The 15868-nt window shown below is 42.0% G+C and overlaps 2 protein-coding genes across 2 annotated transcripts in view; both read left to right on the top strand.

Moving 5' to 3' along the window:
* The window catches only part of LOC107089721 (neurogenic locus notch homolog protein 2-like), a 48162-nt gene extending 35777 nt beyond the window's left edge, over positions 1-12385 (top strand). Inside the window, exons 13-35 of the mRNA XM_015382652.1 lie at positions 1320-1430; positions 1528-1720; positions 3364-3509; positions 3731-3844; positions 3951-4070; positions 4148-4300; positions 4389-4617; positions 4727-4928; positions 5182-5335; positions 5596-5780; positions 5884-6016; positions 6325-6576; positions 6714-6826; positions 7429-7952; positions 8044-8382; positions 8697-8839; positions 8986-9187; positions 9297-9384; positions 9464-9617; positions 9708-10027; positions 10258-10405; positions 10556-10653; positions 10903-12385. Of these exons, the coding sequence (XP_015238138.1) occupies positions 1320-1430; positions 1528-1720; positions 3364-3509; positions 3731-3844; positions 3951-4070; positions 4148-4300; positions 4389-4617; positions 4727-4928; positions 5182-5335; positions 5596-5780; positions 5884-6016; positions 6325-6576; positions 6714-6826; positions 7429-7952; positions 8044-8382; positions 8697-8839; positions 8986-9187; positions 9297-9384; positions 9464-9617; positions 9708-10027; positions 10258-10405; positions 10556-10653; positions 10903-12327 (5546 nt within the window). The 3' untranslated portion in view covers positions 12328-12385. The remainder of the gene's footprint in view (positions 1-1319; positions 1431-1527; positions 1721-3363; positions 3510-3730; positions 3845-3950; positions 4071-4147; positions 4301-4388; positions 4618-4726; positions 4929-5181; positions 5336-5595; positions 5781-5883; positions 6017-6324; positions 6577-6713; positions 6827-7428; positions 7953-8043; positions 8383-8696; positions 8840-8985; positions 9188-9296; positions 9385-9463; positions 9618-9707; positions 10028-10257; positions 10406-10555; positions 10654-10902) is intronic.
* A 2897-nt stretch (positions 12386-15282) lies between these two features.
* The window catches only part of slc35a3 (solute carrier family 35 (UDP-N-acetylglucosamine (UDP-GlcNAc) transporter), member A3), a 13362-nt gene continuing 12776 nt past the window's right edge, over positions 15283-15868 (top strand). Inside the window, exons 1-2 of the mRNA XM_015382639.1 lie at positions 15283-15567; positions 15668-15868. Coding sequence (XP_015238125.1) covers positions 15687-15868 — 182 coding nt within the window. The 5' untranslated portion in view covers positions 15283-15567; positions 15668-15686. The remainder of the gene's footprint in view (positions 15568-15667) is intronic.

The raw sequence follows: 15868 nt of genomic DNA, 5'->3' as shown, positions 1-15868 counted from the left end.
AAATTTATTGTGCTGGTTGGATGAGCCGATGATGCAAAAACCTGCTCTAAAGTTTGATGACAAAATAAATAAGTTTATGTTAACTTAGATATGTTGCAATTACTGAAAAGAAAATATTGATTTATTTAGAAACACTTTTGTTGTCACACTTATCAATAGTTCATTGGTTAGTTGGAAAAAGGGATCTGTAGAGATTTTGTTTTTTTTATTCTCTGCTTTTAAGAAAAAAATTAAATGCATACGATAATTTAAGGATCTATTGATTATCCAACTCTAATTGATAATTAATATGGGCAATTCATTTAGTTTTTAGTTCATAGAAAAGCATTTATTTTGTCTTGCCTCTGGTGTTTTAATTTAAGATATAGTATTCTAACCACCCTGTTCTTAATATGCTTGAAATTCTTTTTCTTTATCGTCAGGAACAAAATCCTTTACTCTTATTTTATTATTTTTTATTTTTTTGTAATGAGATTTGTAATGTCATCATCAATTCATTATGAAAAAGCTAATAAACATGACGGTCTCACATGACAGTCTCTACATTTTCATAATTTATAAGGCAGTATTTTTATCTACCAGGCATAAAAGATTTTGCTCTGGATTTAAGCAGATGTAGCTTTCTAGTCAAACATATGTACAAATTTGTTTAGAATTCCAGCTTAAAAAGTTTTTGGCATGAGCTTTCATTTCCCAGTGTGTGTATATGTATATATATATTTATATATATATATACACACATAAAAAGTATATTGTTGAAGAATGTGGAGTGTTTTAATTGTCCACGTGTTTCTTTCTGTTGCTTAAACCAGTGGTAGAGATATAAGAGCTACATAGCTATATAAATGACTGGGTCCAGTACCACCTTTAGGTCTGGTACCAAAGACTGAGTCTGTCTTTACTGAGCCTAATATCCGGACACCCTGTAAGGTTTCATGCTCCACTTCCTCTTCTGGGCCTCCCTTTTCTTTCTCTTTCCCATTTCTCTTCTCACTTCACCTTTAGTAAGCGTTCTAATAATGTTAACCCCTCCTGTTGTCTGCTTCAAGTCTGTCCTAGTTCTCCTTTTTATAAGGCCTTGCTGAAAGACCTTTACTTTGCGTTCCATGCCCCCTGGTGGTATGATCCAAACGAATAAAAATCCCCTCCCCACTGTATGGTCAATTTTTCCTCTAACTCCAGCGTTTATTTAGGACGCTCATCAGGCTAATCAATTTGATGTTTTTTTTTTTTGTCCAATTTCTAAAAGGGTTCTAAAAATGTGTAATATGTCGCTCAAAACAAGTTTGTTTGATTATTTGCTTTCCTTTACTCTACAGGTGTGAACTGTGAGATTAATGAGGATGACTGTGCCAGCAACCCGTGTAAAAACGGAGAGTGCCAAGATGGCATCAATGAGTACAAATGCGTGTGTTACCCTGGATACACGGGTATGTTTCTGCTCTGTCTGAGATTGATTCATGATTTATCTGGCCTATGTCAGACTGCAGGCTTAATGTGGCATATATCTGAATTACTCTTCAACAGGAGTTAATTGTGGTGTCAACATCGACGAGTGTAACTCAAACCCATGCATGAGTGGGGGAACCTGTGTGGACATGGTGAATGGGTTCCAGTGTCAGTGCCCACCCAACACCTATGGCCCCCTGTGCCTCTCAGGAACTGATCACTGCGCTTCCCAGCCTTGTGTTCATGGAGATTGCATCGAGCAGCAGCATGGGTAGGGCATGGAAATAATGATACATTAAAAAACAGAAGTATTGAAAAAGTTGTATTTGGTTCAGAATGCTGCAGCGAGGCTTTAACAAGAGCTAACCGAAGGGTCCAAAGTACACCAGATTGATCTGCTCTGAAATGGCTATCTGTTAAATTTAGAATAGATTTTAACATTTTAGTCTTGACTTTTAGAACTTTAACGGAACAAAAAAAACCCTCGTATTTAATATACATGTATTTTTCTTTCCCTCTGTAAAAACACTCATGATTTTTGTCCATTTAAGTGGAATTATTTTCTAACTTGCTCTATTATGCTTTTTTTTTATTACCTTTCAAATTAATAAATTACTCCTCACATTACGATATACTGGTTTGTGCATTTTTTTTTTATCAAATACTGCTCAAACAAGAATACATATTTGGAAAAATATGTTAAGTGTGTAGCTGTTAGAAAATGTTTGCAACATAAATTCCTTCAAATTTATCTTGCTTTTTTTTCATTATTATGACAGAAAGCAAAAGAAAGGTATTCTTTCCTTATTGATTAATTTGCTTATCCTTTTCTCAATGTATTGGCTGATTCATTCCAGTTGATATTTACTGTAAAAACCAGCATCAGCACTTGTTTTCATTTTATTTTGAAGATGAGTTCTTATCCCATTGTAATCACATTAAAGGAATAGTACACCCAAAACATGATTAGCCTTCATTTTCTACTCACCCCCATGCTGAACAACACTCTGGAGTACTTTTTTGATATCTCAAATGCATCTGGAGATCTGGGAGGCTTCTTGCTGTCTGCTGACATTCAAATAATGGAGGTCTATGGCGCCCGAGGCAGAAAGGTCCATAAAAGTCCACAAAAAACGTGTCAATATTCCTCCATACTGCTCGTCCAATGTATTCCAAGTGTCCTGAGTGGGTAGCATCCAGAATTTACTCAAAACGAAGTCATTTAGAATGTTTTTAGAGCATAAACAGTAGTGTATAGGATTTCCTGAAAGCGCGCACATGCGCGTTCACGACGCTACGGAAGCCGGCAGACCAAACCAGCGCATTCAGCTCGGCAAAGAACTCATGCTCTTCCTCAACACTGAAGTCCTCAGACATTTTTCTTTCGTTGTTTCTTTCTTTGCACAGGTAAACAGCACATTTCTTCTTCTACGCTTGCATTATTGGCAGAGCAGACGCTGAATGCGCACTTTCATCTGGTTGGTCTGCCGGCTTCCGTAGCGTCGTGAACGTGCGGGTGCGCGCTTTCAGGAAATCCTATACACTACTGTTTATGCTCTAAAAACATTCTAAATGACTTTGTTTCGGGTAAATTCTGGATGCTACCCACTCAGGAAACTTGGAATACATTGGACGAGCAGTATGGAGGAATATTGACACGTTTTTTGTGGACTTTTATGGACCTTTCTGTCTCGGGCACCATAGACCTCCATTATTTGAATGTCAGCAGACAGCAAGAAGCCTCCCAGATCTCCAGATGCATTTGAGATATCAAAAAAGTACTCCAGAGTGTTGTTCAGCATGGGGGTGAGTAGAAAATGAAGGCTAATCATGTTTTGGGTGTACTATTCCTTTAATAGCTATGATCAGCAGAATGAGCTCTCATTCTGAATGTTTGCTTGGCCTCTTATCCAGGTATCGCTGTGAGTGTAAGCCTGGTTGGACGGGGCAACACTGTGAGCAGGAAAAGAACGAGTGCCTACCCAATCCATGCTTAAATGGGGGCAGCTGCCAGGATAGACTAAATGGCTATACCTGTCATTGCAAACCAGGATTCAAAGGTAATACATACTGTGAACTATTACTTCCATGGAACTTGTTGATGTTTTTTCTCATTTATACCGTTTATTTTAAGGTATAGCATTTTTAAAAAGTATTTATGAAATGAAAACCCTCTAAGTAAATTAGACTTATCATAAAATCTGCTGGTGCACACTGCCCCTAATGGTGAATAACAGGAGATGTAGGAGATTGAAAGCTCAATTATATCTTCTCTTGTTAGGAGCCAACTGTGAAAAGAACATAGATGAGTGTGCATCAGGACCATGCCTGAACCATGGCATTTGTAGAGATGGAATCAACAGTTACACATGCCAGTGTATTCCACCGTTTACAGGTTAGTGAAGTTATTTACCCCAACATGTAAATCCCAGCTTTGTCAGATGCAAACAAGACAACTTGAGTGGTTGGTATTTCATAATATATGTGTTGTGTCAACATAGGGGCACACTGTGAAGTCGAGCAGGTTCCCTGTGCCTCACATCCCTGTGAGAGGGGAGGGACATGCAGCCCATCTGCAGATTATACTTCGTATACCTGCAGGTGTCGACCCGGCTGGCAAGGTACCCGTTTCAGACTGATGCTTGATATTATAACTTCAAAATTGAAGGCTGTGCTAACATAGTTTATCTGCACATAGGAAAACGCTGCAATGAAGATGTAAACGAATGCTTGAAAAACCCCTGCCAGAACAGTGGTCGCTGCATAAACACCCAGGGAAGCTACATGTGTAAATGTCAACATGGATACAGTGGACACAACTGTCAGATAAACATAGACGACTGTTTACCAAGTGAGATGGACTAAAGCTTTTTTGTATGATTTCTTATAAGATATTTAGAGATTAAGTGAATTCTAATGGTTTTTAAATGGCTCTTTAGACCCATGTCTGAATGGAGGCTCCTGTGTGGACAAAGTGGCCAGTTTCTCCTGCAACTGCCGTGCGGGTTTTGAAGGCGATCGCTGTGAGATTGATGTGAATGAGTGTGCCAGCCAGCCCTGCAGGAATGAAGGCGTCTGTAGGGACTATGTGAACAGCTTTGTGTGCGATTGCCCTCCAGGCTTTAATGGAATCCAGTGTGAAAACAACATTCAGGAATGCACTGAGAGGTGAGCCACTCGATAAACTTTGTAGCCATATGATCGATGTGTTCCTTCACAGATTTTCTATTGAGTTCATGTTATTGTAACCTAATATGTTTTTTTTTTCCTCCTTTAGCTCCTGTCTTAATAATGGCGAATGCATCGATGACATTAACACCTATTCTTGCCGTTGCCGGCCTGGTTTTTTCGGGAGGTTCTGTGAGTTTGAGAAGAACGAATGCGACTCTCAGCCCTGTCAGAACGGCGGCACCTGCACAGATGGCCTGGGGACTTACCGCTGCACATGTCCAGTGGGATACAGTGGACCCAACTGTCAGGTAAAGAAGATTTGTTCCTTCAATTAACAAGCTGCAACGACTTCATCTTCAGGGTTAAAAAAATAACAAAAAAAGTATTGCAGTGATGGCTATAGTGCATTACAAGATACATCTGATTAGCTGTCTGTTTGGATGGTGAATCAGCTCATATTTTATTCAGTTAGAGAGGGGAGATTAGTGTTTCCAAAGGTTTTGGGTGGGTGTTCATGGTGTAACGCTTTCATTCAAAAATACTTTTTGTTTTTATTTGCAGAACTATGTGAACCTGTGCAACCAGGTTAAATGTAAGAACGGTGGAACCTGCTCTCAGACAGTCACCTCCTGGACCTGCCACTGCCAGATGGGCTGGACAGGACTTTACTGTGATGTCCCCAACATGTCCTGTCAGGACTATGCTGCCAGGAACGGTGAGGGGTCAATTTATAGCCCTAATAATCATGAATAGTTTTATCTGCAAACTACCTTTACCCGCCTTCCATGTTGTTGGTTGTCAGAGGGCCCAGTGGCCCTGTCTGTCTGCCCCAGGTCAGCTGTGGCTGAGATGTAGCTTACCACTAACAGTGTGAATTGGTGAATAACTGAATCGTGTGGCCATTGGTAAATGACTGCTAACTGAGTTGTCATTTAATAATTATCTGTTTTCTGCTGATGTTTCTGCTTCCTGTAGGTTTGGAAGTGGAACATGTGTGTAAGAATGCAGGTCACTGTGTCAACGTGGGGAATTCCCATCAGTGCAAGTGTCAGTCAGGATACACGGGCAGCTACTGTGAGGAGATGGTGGACGAGTGCCAGTCAAACCCCTGTCGAAACGGCGCTACATGCAAGGATTACCAGGGCACATATGAATGTGTAGTAAGTACATTCTGAGGTTAATTTCATTACTTGTGTCTAAAAATGGAACAAACACGGTTAGGAAACAGATAAAAACCTAAGTCTCTTGTTTCATTGTGTCCAGTGTAAACCAGGTTACCAAGGAGTGAACTGTGAGTATGACGTTGATGAATGCCACGCCAAGCCCTGCCTCAACGGAGGAACATGCGTCAACCTTATCAACCACTTTACCTGCATCTGCCCACCTGGGACACGTGGTATGTCTAGATACCACATTGGTGAATGGATTTTAAACGTTTCAACATTACCTTTTAAAGAATAGATTAACTTTAAAAGGAAATACTTGTGTACAGTCTGTAAAGACTGTATAAGAGAACATTTTTGCTTTTTACTGTGTTGCTTATTTGTTTTGGTTAGCAAACCGTCAGAATTAAGAAACCTGAGGCTTTAACTGAATTATAACAACTTTGTTTGGCCTGAAACAAGTAAACTGCATGTAAAATGCTCTTAAAGAAAGGCTTTATTTGATGCACTTGTTAATTAAGATCTTATCACTGTTCTGCAGGACTGCAGTGTGAGGTGAATGAGGATGACTGCGCTCCCAGTCCAGGCTCATCTGAACCGCGCTGCAGAAATGGAGGGCAATGCATCGATGGCGTAGGCCGCTACACCTGCTCCTGTCCTCCAGGGTTTGTTGGAGAGCACTGTGAGGGTGATGTCAACGAATGCCTGTCCGGACCCTGCCATAGTCCTGGCAGCCTCGACTGCATCGAACTGGTCAATGATTACCAGTGCAACTGTCGCCTTGGTTACACAGGTACTTCCATATTACTTGCTCAGATTTGAGGAACATAAGCACCACTGCCTGCTACTATCTGTGGAAGAACATCATGCAAGACGTCATTGATCTTTCCATAACCTTCTGACTGTTTCTGCTCTTCTTTTTTCCATTAGGTCGTCATTGTGAATCCATGGTGGATCTGTGTGTGTCGAAACCATGTCGAAACGGTGGCACCTGCTCCATGAACATGAGTTCAGTGCATGGCTACACCTGTTCTTGTCTCCCTGTAAGTCATTGTTTTTTTTCTACAACATATTTAAATAACACTCATTTTTCAATGCTTTTACTGTAATTTTATTTTTTTGATTGTGTACATGTGCCATGTAGCTTTCTTTCTTGGGGTTAACGTGATGCAAATATGATAAGCAACCCAGTGTAACGAGAAAGGATAGAATTATTCCCCCCTAATGGCTTCTGATGTTATTTCTGCTTTACATTCCTCAATAATTCTAGCTATTGCATTCCTTTGTCTGTTGCATTGAGAAGAGGCTGAGATTTGGTTGTCAGCTGTTTTATTTCCTTCTGCCACAGTTTTCAGTCCCTCTTTACTAACTGCTTCCTTTCCTACCCTAACTTCTTGCTAATTCTGTTTCCATGCTTGCCTCAGAGGGCTAAACCATCGCTCAGGTAAAGTAGAAACTCATTTCTAGGACTAACTAGTGGCACTGATTATAAAAATTAATTTAAAAACACAGTATTCAAGCGCCATTTAGTTGTTTTAATCTATTAGGAGGTGAAACTAAATATTTTAGATGTTATATATTGTTAAACATAGTTACCTGTTGAATTTCAATGTGATAACTCAACAGGAACTCTTGTGTTTTATAGGGTTATTCTGGATTCAGCTGCGGTGAAACACAGAATTTTAACTGCGCAAGGAGTTGCCAAAATGGCGGACGCTGCATGAAGGCACCAACAGGAAACTTGTACTGCCATTGCCAGTCAGGGTTCAGTGGGGATCACTGTGAGAAGTGCTCTGTGCCCTGTCAGAATGGAGGAGTCTGTGTCAAAGATTCATTCCACCCATTTCAGCCCATCTGCCGCTGTCCAGAGAATTTCTTCGGGAAATTCTGTGAGAAAAGAGCCCCTATGTCAGGGCCCCCAGAATGCCCATATGAGCAGTGTAAGCTGCAGTCTGGAGATAAAGTCTGTGATGAGAAGTGCAACAATCATGAATGCCAGTGGGACGGAGGTGACTGCTCACTCAACTGGCCGCAACCATGGGCCAACTGCACAGCCAGCATTCCCTGCTGGGATCGCTTCAATAACGGACGTTGTGATCCTGAATGTGACAACCCTGGGTGCCTCTTTGACAACTATGAATGCAGGGATACCCAAACAGACCCCTGCAAGTATGTCACACTCATTGCTCTGTTGAAAAAGATTTATACAAAGCACCAACATGATTTAAAGTTACATAAAATATCATGTCATGTTTTTAAGGTATGATGTCTACTGCAAAGACCACTATGGAAACGGTTTCTGTGATGAAAGCTGCAATACAGAGGCCTGTGGCTGGGACGGACTGGACTGTTCTGATGGTGTACCAGCCGATCTAGCAGCTGGCACGCTCATCCTCGTGGTTCGACTGCAGCCAAATGAGCTGCTTGGAGACTTGAGAGGTTTCTTGCGCTACCTGGGAGCTCTGCTCCATACTAATGTGCGAGTGAAGATGAATAATAATGAACCAATGGTGTTCCCTTATTACGGAGATGATGACCAGCAGAAAAAAAGTGGTCTAAGGAGCAGAACCAAGAGAGAGATGGAGAGAGAGGTCATTGGGTAAGAACGGCTCCTTCCTTCCTTCCTTCCTTCCTTCCTTCCTTCCTTCCTTCCTTCCTTCCTTCCTTCCTTCCTTCCTTCCTTCCTTCCACCTACTTATTCTTTTATCATTCATATTTAAATCTTGATCACTGTCAGGATATCTGCTATAGATGCTTATCTTTATGCTATCAATTAATTAAAAGTTGAGTCTGGAAACCCTGTAGTCATTTTATGGGAGCCCCAACTATCCTTACAGCTCCTAACTGGGCATGTGAATGAAGTAATGAATCATTGCCTGGCTTGTTATTAACTGGTTTTGTGTTTTGAAACAGCTCTGAGGTCCACCTGGAGATTGATAACCGTAAATGCACCAAGATCGCATCTGAGTGCTTCTTCAACACTTCTACTGCTGCCTCCTTCATTGCAGCGGTTCACATCAAATCCGACCTGCCATACCCACTGGTGTCTGTTAGAAGTAAGCAGATTATCATGGCATATTCTGTTTTGTTTAGCAGAGTGTAATTTTGAAAGATATCATTAGCATAAACCGGAAGTTCAATATTCACACAGATATGATTATCCAGATGAAAATACACCCTCATTTGTTTTTCTCTCAAACAGGTGATCCAACAGTGGGGGAGAAGTCAATGTATCCGTACTTTATTGGAGTTGCTGTATTCCTCATTCTTCTTATTCTATTGCTGGGGGTGCTGGCAGCTAAGAAGAAACATAAACATGGGGTCCTGTGGCTGCCTGATGGCTTCTCAGCCACTAAAAACGATAAGAGGAGAGAGCCTGTTGGACAGGACGACTTTGACATGAAGTGAGTGAACATACACGCTGATAGAGTGGAAGAAACAAGTGAAACCCAACAGATGAAAATCCTGTAGAAGCCTGAAATGTGTTACAGTGGTGTTTTCTACTCATGGTAGGAACTTTAAGACACATGATGGGAGCTTGGTTGATGGAGGTCAGAGACAGAAATGGCTTGAAGATGAAGCGCCATCCAAAAAACCAAGAGTAAGTGGATGATAACTCGCATGTAACGGTTTGCAGCATAAAAAATGTGAGTTTTGATTTGAGCTTTATTTGTTTTTAGACTGAAGACAAACCTCTGCTTCCCATCCCGATGGATGGAGGAGTCGACCATAGAGAGTGGACTCTGCAGCACCGTAAAGCTGCTGACATCACTCTCACCCCACCACAGGCCGACTTGGATGCCGACTGTCTGGATGTTAACGTCAAAGGACCTGGTGAGACAGCTTTTTTTTTCTTAAGCATGAATATAATTTTTTTATCTGCAAGTTCAGACATGTTTATTTCTTTTATTTCCCCCTCTTCAGATGGCTTCACCCCTCTGATGGTGGCAGCCCTGCGCAACGGCGGAGGCCCTGACTGCAGCCTGCATGGCGAAGAGGAAGACGAGAGTGGAGGAGACGAACCTGGGCCCAGCGTTATTTCAGATCTCATCGGTCAGGGAGCAAATACGACGGCCAAGACTGACCGCACAGGGGAAACTGCTCTTCACCTGGCTGCCCGCTACGCCCGGGCTGACGCAGCTAAGAGGTTGCTGGATGCTGGAGCAGATCCCAACGCTCAAGACAACATGGGCAGGACTCCACTTCACGCTGCTGTGGCAGCTGACGCACAAGGAGTATTTCAGGTAACTCTGCTTTCATAATCCTAATGTAGTTTGAATAATGTTTTATGGGATAGAGCAACAAATAGCAGTTTATATTACGTAAAGATTGATGTCAAGTTTTTCGCTATTTTACGAATCAAATTTAAAAACTTGTTTTTTATTTAGATTATATGTCAACACCAAACACTTTTTACGAAGTAACATCTGAAAATATTTTTTTTTGCTCATGTCTTTTCTTTGTGTTTTCCTAGATTCTGATCCGAAACCGTGCTACGGATTTAGATGCCAGGATGAACGACGGTACGAGTCCCCTGATCCTGGCAGCAAGGCTGGCTGTGGAGGGCATGGTAGAAGAGCTGATCCACTGCCACGCTGACATCAACGCTGTAGATGATCATGGTATGAGAACATTAGACTTGATCTGTGACTTTCTAAGGGTCTTTGTCTGGATGATTTAATGTTAGCATGACAAGTTTTAAAGAAATAAAGAACATTTTTATCTGATGTCCGAACTCACTAACACAACGTTTTGATTCCCCCACCGTTAAGGTAAGTCTGCATTGCACTGGGCAGCTGCAGTCAATAATGTGGAGGCTACCCTTGTGCTTCTGAAAAATGGTGCCAACCGCGACATGCAAGACAATAAGGTTTGTTATTCAGCATTTTTTTTGTTTTGTTTTTCCTTTAGTTGACTTAAGAGCTGCAACTAAAATGGATGATTTGAAAATAGGCATAAAATCTGCAAATAAATGCTTTTTGTAAGGCTGATCAGCAGAAAGCTATTTTCTGTCATTCTGTTAGTAAATGAGCATTGCACATTTTTTAATAGAGAATATCAAAGAGTGTTTCTTTTGTTTTATTTAAATGCCTGATGTTTTTTGATGCATTTGTTTCAGGAGGAGACGCCCTTATTTCTTGCAGCACGAGAAGGCAGCTTTGAGGCAGCTCAGGTTCTTCTTGATCACTACTCCAACCGTGATATCACAGATCACCTGGACAGACTCCCGCGTGATACTGCTCAAGAGCGAATGCATCATGACATCGTCCGTCTGCTGGACCAGTACAATCTGGTTCACAGTCCACACAATGGGCATAACCACATGGGTGGAGGGGGAAACTCCTCTGTTATGTGTGGGGCTAATGGAGCAGGCTTCATCGGTATGAGGTCTGGACCACAAGGCAAGAAGAGCAGAAGGGGAGCCGGGGCGAAGGCTGGAGGTGTAGGTGGGGGACCAAAGGAGATCAAGGACATGAAAGCCAAGAGACGGAAGAAGCCTGCTGGAGGAGAAGGCCCGGGTTTGGCTGCTACAGGAGGAGGCAGCGGAGGAGGCGCTGGTGGAGGGAGCAGCAATGGAGTAAAGGCAGCAGGAGGACTTTCAGAGAGCTCTGTCACCATGTCACCCGTTGACTCCCTGGAGTCCCCTCACTCCTACACTGGGGAGGTGTCTGCTGCTGTCTCAAACACCGCTAATTCCCCTCCTCTCCTGAGCAGTCCCACCTCCAGAGCGATGCTGCCCCCTGTCAGCCACATGCTGGGACAGCAGCAAAACTGGATGGGCATGGCCAAGCAAGCCTACAACGGCCCCATGTTTGGTCTCCTCCAGCACCCGATGAGAGGAGCACACCCCGGCATGAGCCACGGCCAGAGCACCATGATGACTCCCATGAACGTCACCATGAGCAGGGAGCAGCTGCCCCCCATCGTCACTTTCCAGATGATGACCACGGGAAGCAGCCAGGCCATGCTAAAGCAGTCTCAGTCGGGACAGGTACAAGTCACACAGGCCCAGGGGCAGAACCAGAATCCATGTCACACTCAGCAGGTACCGGGCCATGTCCACTGCAACCCTGGAATGATTTACCCAAATCAGATGGGTCTGGGGCAAGGTCCATCCCACCCCCTGCATCCTCCCCACACCATCAACCCTGCTGGAGGAATGGAGGGCCAGTCTCGACCGCTGCCCCCCTATGTGCCCATCCAGAGCCCTGTGGATAAATACCCAACACCCCCCTCCCAACACAGCCCTCCCAACGGCTCGGAAGGCACCACTCCAGGTCACTCTGCCCACCCACAAAACGAGCATCCGTATCTCACCCCTTCCCCCGAATCACCAGACCCCTGGTCCTCCTCCTCGCCTCACTCTAACTCGGACTGGTCCGACGTCACCACCAGCCCCACCCCACTGGGGAACTCCCACCATGCACTGCAGGCTACACGCCACACACACATTCCAGAGCAGGGCCAGATGCAGCCGCCGTCGCAGCAGATGCAGCCGCCCGCTCAGCAGCCTCAGCTTGGAAACATGCAGGTGTTCGCATGAAGCAGCCAGAGGAAAGCAGAGACAGACTGACTCTTTGGTTCAGCAAAAAAAAAAAAAACACAAGTGCCTTTCTATAAATTCATAATCAGCCCCCTCCCCTTTTATTCCTCCTTCCAGTTACAGTGTATAGTTTTATAATGTTACTCGGTAATTTGAAAAATCTTTTCTGTACTTTTACATTAATCATCCAAGACCTTTGCTCTTCATTTGGAATCAAATTTGCACAATAATAACCACTGCTACGCCATCCAGGGGCATCACAGATTGATGCTGTGATTTCTGAGCGATCACAGAGAAAACTCCACCACATAGAGCTCATCTCTTGTTGCATCAGAAAAATAAGACTGTTAATGGGACGCTCTCTACACTGACACTCTATTCTCAGAAAAGTTTGTTAAATCTGTTCGCTAGATATGACCCTTATATGTTCAGTGTTTTAAAAACTGCGGTACTAACTCCTAGCTGATACAGCTCACTAAATGTTTTAATTTAAGAAGTTTCAATCAGTTAAACTATTGCTTGGTCCTGTGGGTTTTTTAATTTTTTTATGTAGGGCTACTTTCAACAAAAGTTCTTAAACTTTTGAAAAGTAAGAAACGTAAATGATGCAGTTTGATGTTTTACTGGTTTTGCATTTCCTTTTAGTTCCAGTTCCTTGATCAAATCTGGAACTTCTTTAATTTGTGTTTTACATGCAAACATCAACTTAAACTGTTTGTTTTATCCGTTTTCATGCTTTGAGTAGTAGCGAGGGATTTATTCTGTTGCTTTGGTTGTGTCAGTTTTTACCATTGTTGTCTCCAGGTTTAATATGCTGTAAGAAAGAAAATGTATATATATATATATATATATATATATACACACTTAAAGCAGTTTCTGCTTGTTTTAGTAGAGCTAAATGTTGTTTAGCCTTCTTAAAGTTCCCTTTTTTATATATATAAATATCTGCACTTCCTGAATGATTTTGAATGTTACAAAGCCGCATGTTTTTTACCGTTAAACTGCCTCCTCCTCTTTTTGCAGCAGCTGTCTTCCATAAATCTTCATTATAATGAATTTTCTTTTGTCCTGATCAGCATATGTCATGATTTATAACCAAGTCTGAACATGAGCAGTGAAAGATGGGTTCTTCTCTAGTTTTCCTCTGTCTCAAAGCAAATGTTATGTATTGATTCTCTTCTTTATTCACAGACCATAATGCATTTTTTTTTTAATGTTGAGGATTTAAAAGAAAAGGAGTGAGAGAGCAATTTTTCATTTATTAAGCCAAAAAACGCTCTGTGCGTACATGATGTATTTGTTGCTTGTCTTGGATTTGATCAAAAGTTAGAGACGTTGGGGGAATACATCCAGCACCAACCAAAGTGTTGAATCACAGTCGGGGAGGACAAGCCAATCAATATTCCTGACCTTTGCTTTTGTACACAGCGTCCCTTTAGTTTAATAACCCATGTACTGTACATGTCAGTCTACACTCATAGTTAGAACAATCTGGTACATATAAAAAGCTGTTTCTGTTTTCTGTATATAAAATGTACTTTGTTTACCATTTTTCTATGTTATCCAATTAGCCTATATTATCCGTAGAGTATGAAGTAGTTGTCATCATATTTGTATAAGGTAGAGCTAATGTCGATTGAGGAGATGATCTTTGGTGAAAAAAACAAAACAATAATAAACCAAATATGTTTACGTAAATGAAGCCCTGATCATGTGTCCACGTTTTTCTTATTCTTGTTGGTATATTTTAACGTTTTATCACACCTCAGCGGTTATATAGTCAATTGTTACATTTCCACATTTTGTAACACTTAACAGTTTTACCAGGTTTTTATGTGACAAACCAAAAGTAACACAAAATTATTATACTGAAAGGAAAACATGCAAAAACAACATTTGCTGTTCCCTTTTATAAATTTAGTAAAAACTCAATGTTCTTTTAAAAGCTCTTCAGATTTCTTTTGATTTTCTTTGTTTCAGATAATCAGACAAAAATAACTTTAATACTAAATGTAGGTTACAAATGAACATTTCATGTATTTAGAAGAAATGTTTCACACCTAGCCCAGCCTCTGCCAAGGAAGCTGTTTTCAAATTTTCAGAGAAGGTGCATTTCTGTGACTGGCATCATTTTGGTGAGGATGTTGATCAGCATCTCGATCCAGATTCTAAGAATACAGGAGGAAGTCACAATATGTTGAGGGAAATGAGCTTCTTGGTGGAGGTCTGAGCTCTCAAAGTGCTTCTCTAGTTAGGAACTGTGGAACCACATTTATGGGGAAAATGGGCTCAAGATCAACATGATCCGATTACTTCTTGCTCAGAACGACAGAGTGCCGTCATCCTTAAATAAATAAAAGACAAAAAAATAATAATCAGAAAATGGATGAATTGTGTATTTTATTTTTTAAATATATTTCTTTAATATAAAGCCTCACAATAAGACTTTAAGGTAACGCTGCCCACATCAGGGAAACTGATAGGACAAACGGGGAACACTTTGGGAAGGAGTGCATCCTTTTATTTTTGAAACAGAACTCAACATTTCAGGAAAATAATATTATATATAATCTCGAACTGCTTCCAGGGACGTGTTGCTGCCTGCTTAGCAATTGTGAAGGGGGGTCATCTGGCCTTCAGTTCATGACTTTCAAGCGTAAACAAACTTGGGTAATACTTCATGATTATTATCCAAAGTACACCAGCATGTCCACATCTAAGGCTCAAATAAAAAGAAGTAGAATACAGGTTTTTAAATGGCCACATCAAAGTTTAACTTACATGCTGTTGCATGGCATTAAACGGACGTTTATATTTCAAAAATTCAAATCAAAATCTAGCATGTTTTTAAAAATCAAGTTCAATGCCACTTAATATTTAGGCCTGCGGTTTGTCCTCTGGCCAGCAGGTGGCGCAAGGTGCCGCAGTCAACCTCCAAAGAAAAAACAAGGAAGAGATGTGAACAAGGAAGTGATCCAGGACCTTCGGAGGCATGAGATAGATTCCTTCTCCGGAGTTGTTATCTTTTGTTTGCATATGTTAATCTCAAACTGTAGTTGAAAGGTTATGGCTGTAAGAGTCCTTAGAATCAGTACGGAAAGCCGGATGGACATACGGCGTTAAGGTGACGGGTGGTTGAGGAGTTGCTGTTTTGACAGCTGGGTTTTAATCCACTGTCCAAGCTACAGAGGGGTCCGCTGGATCCTGAGAGGAACCTGCGGGGCTGTTTTCAGACAAAAGGTGAGATCGTTTCCCATCTCCACTTTTCTCACCCCTTTTTCTGGTCCTTCACGTCAAACTGGATTCTTTACTGCCTCGCTTTCCCTCCCCGTGTCTGTAGGTTCCACCGCCTGGCAGCCATGGCTTCAGCCCGGCTGAAGTACCTCTCCCTGGGCGTGCTGGTGTTCCAGACCACCTCTCTGGTGCTCACCATGCGGTACTCCCGCACCCTGCAGGCCGAGGGCCCGCGGTACCTGGCCTCTTCAGCCGTGGTGGTGGCTGAGGTCATGAAGATCCTGACCTGCGTGCTGCTGGTTTTCAA

This window comes from Cyprinodon variegatus, unplaced genomic scaffold (genome assembly GCF_000732505.1).
Source record: "Cyprinodon variegatus isolate N-32 unplaced genomic scaffold, C_variegatus-1.0 Scaffold261, whole genome shotgun sequence".
Taxonomy (NCBI): Eukaryota; Metazoa; Chordata; class Actinopteri; order Cyprinodontiformes; family Cyprinodontidae; genus Cyprinodon; species Cyprinodon variegatus.
Note: the sequence above shows the minus strand (reverse complement) of the source record. Positions and strands in the feature narration are given on the sequence as shown.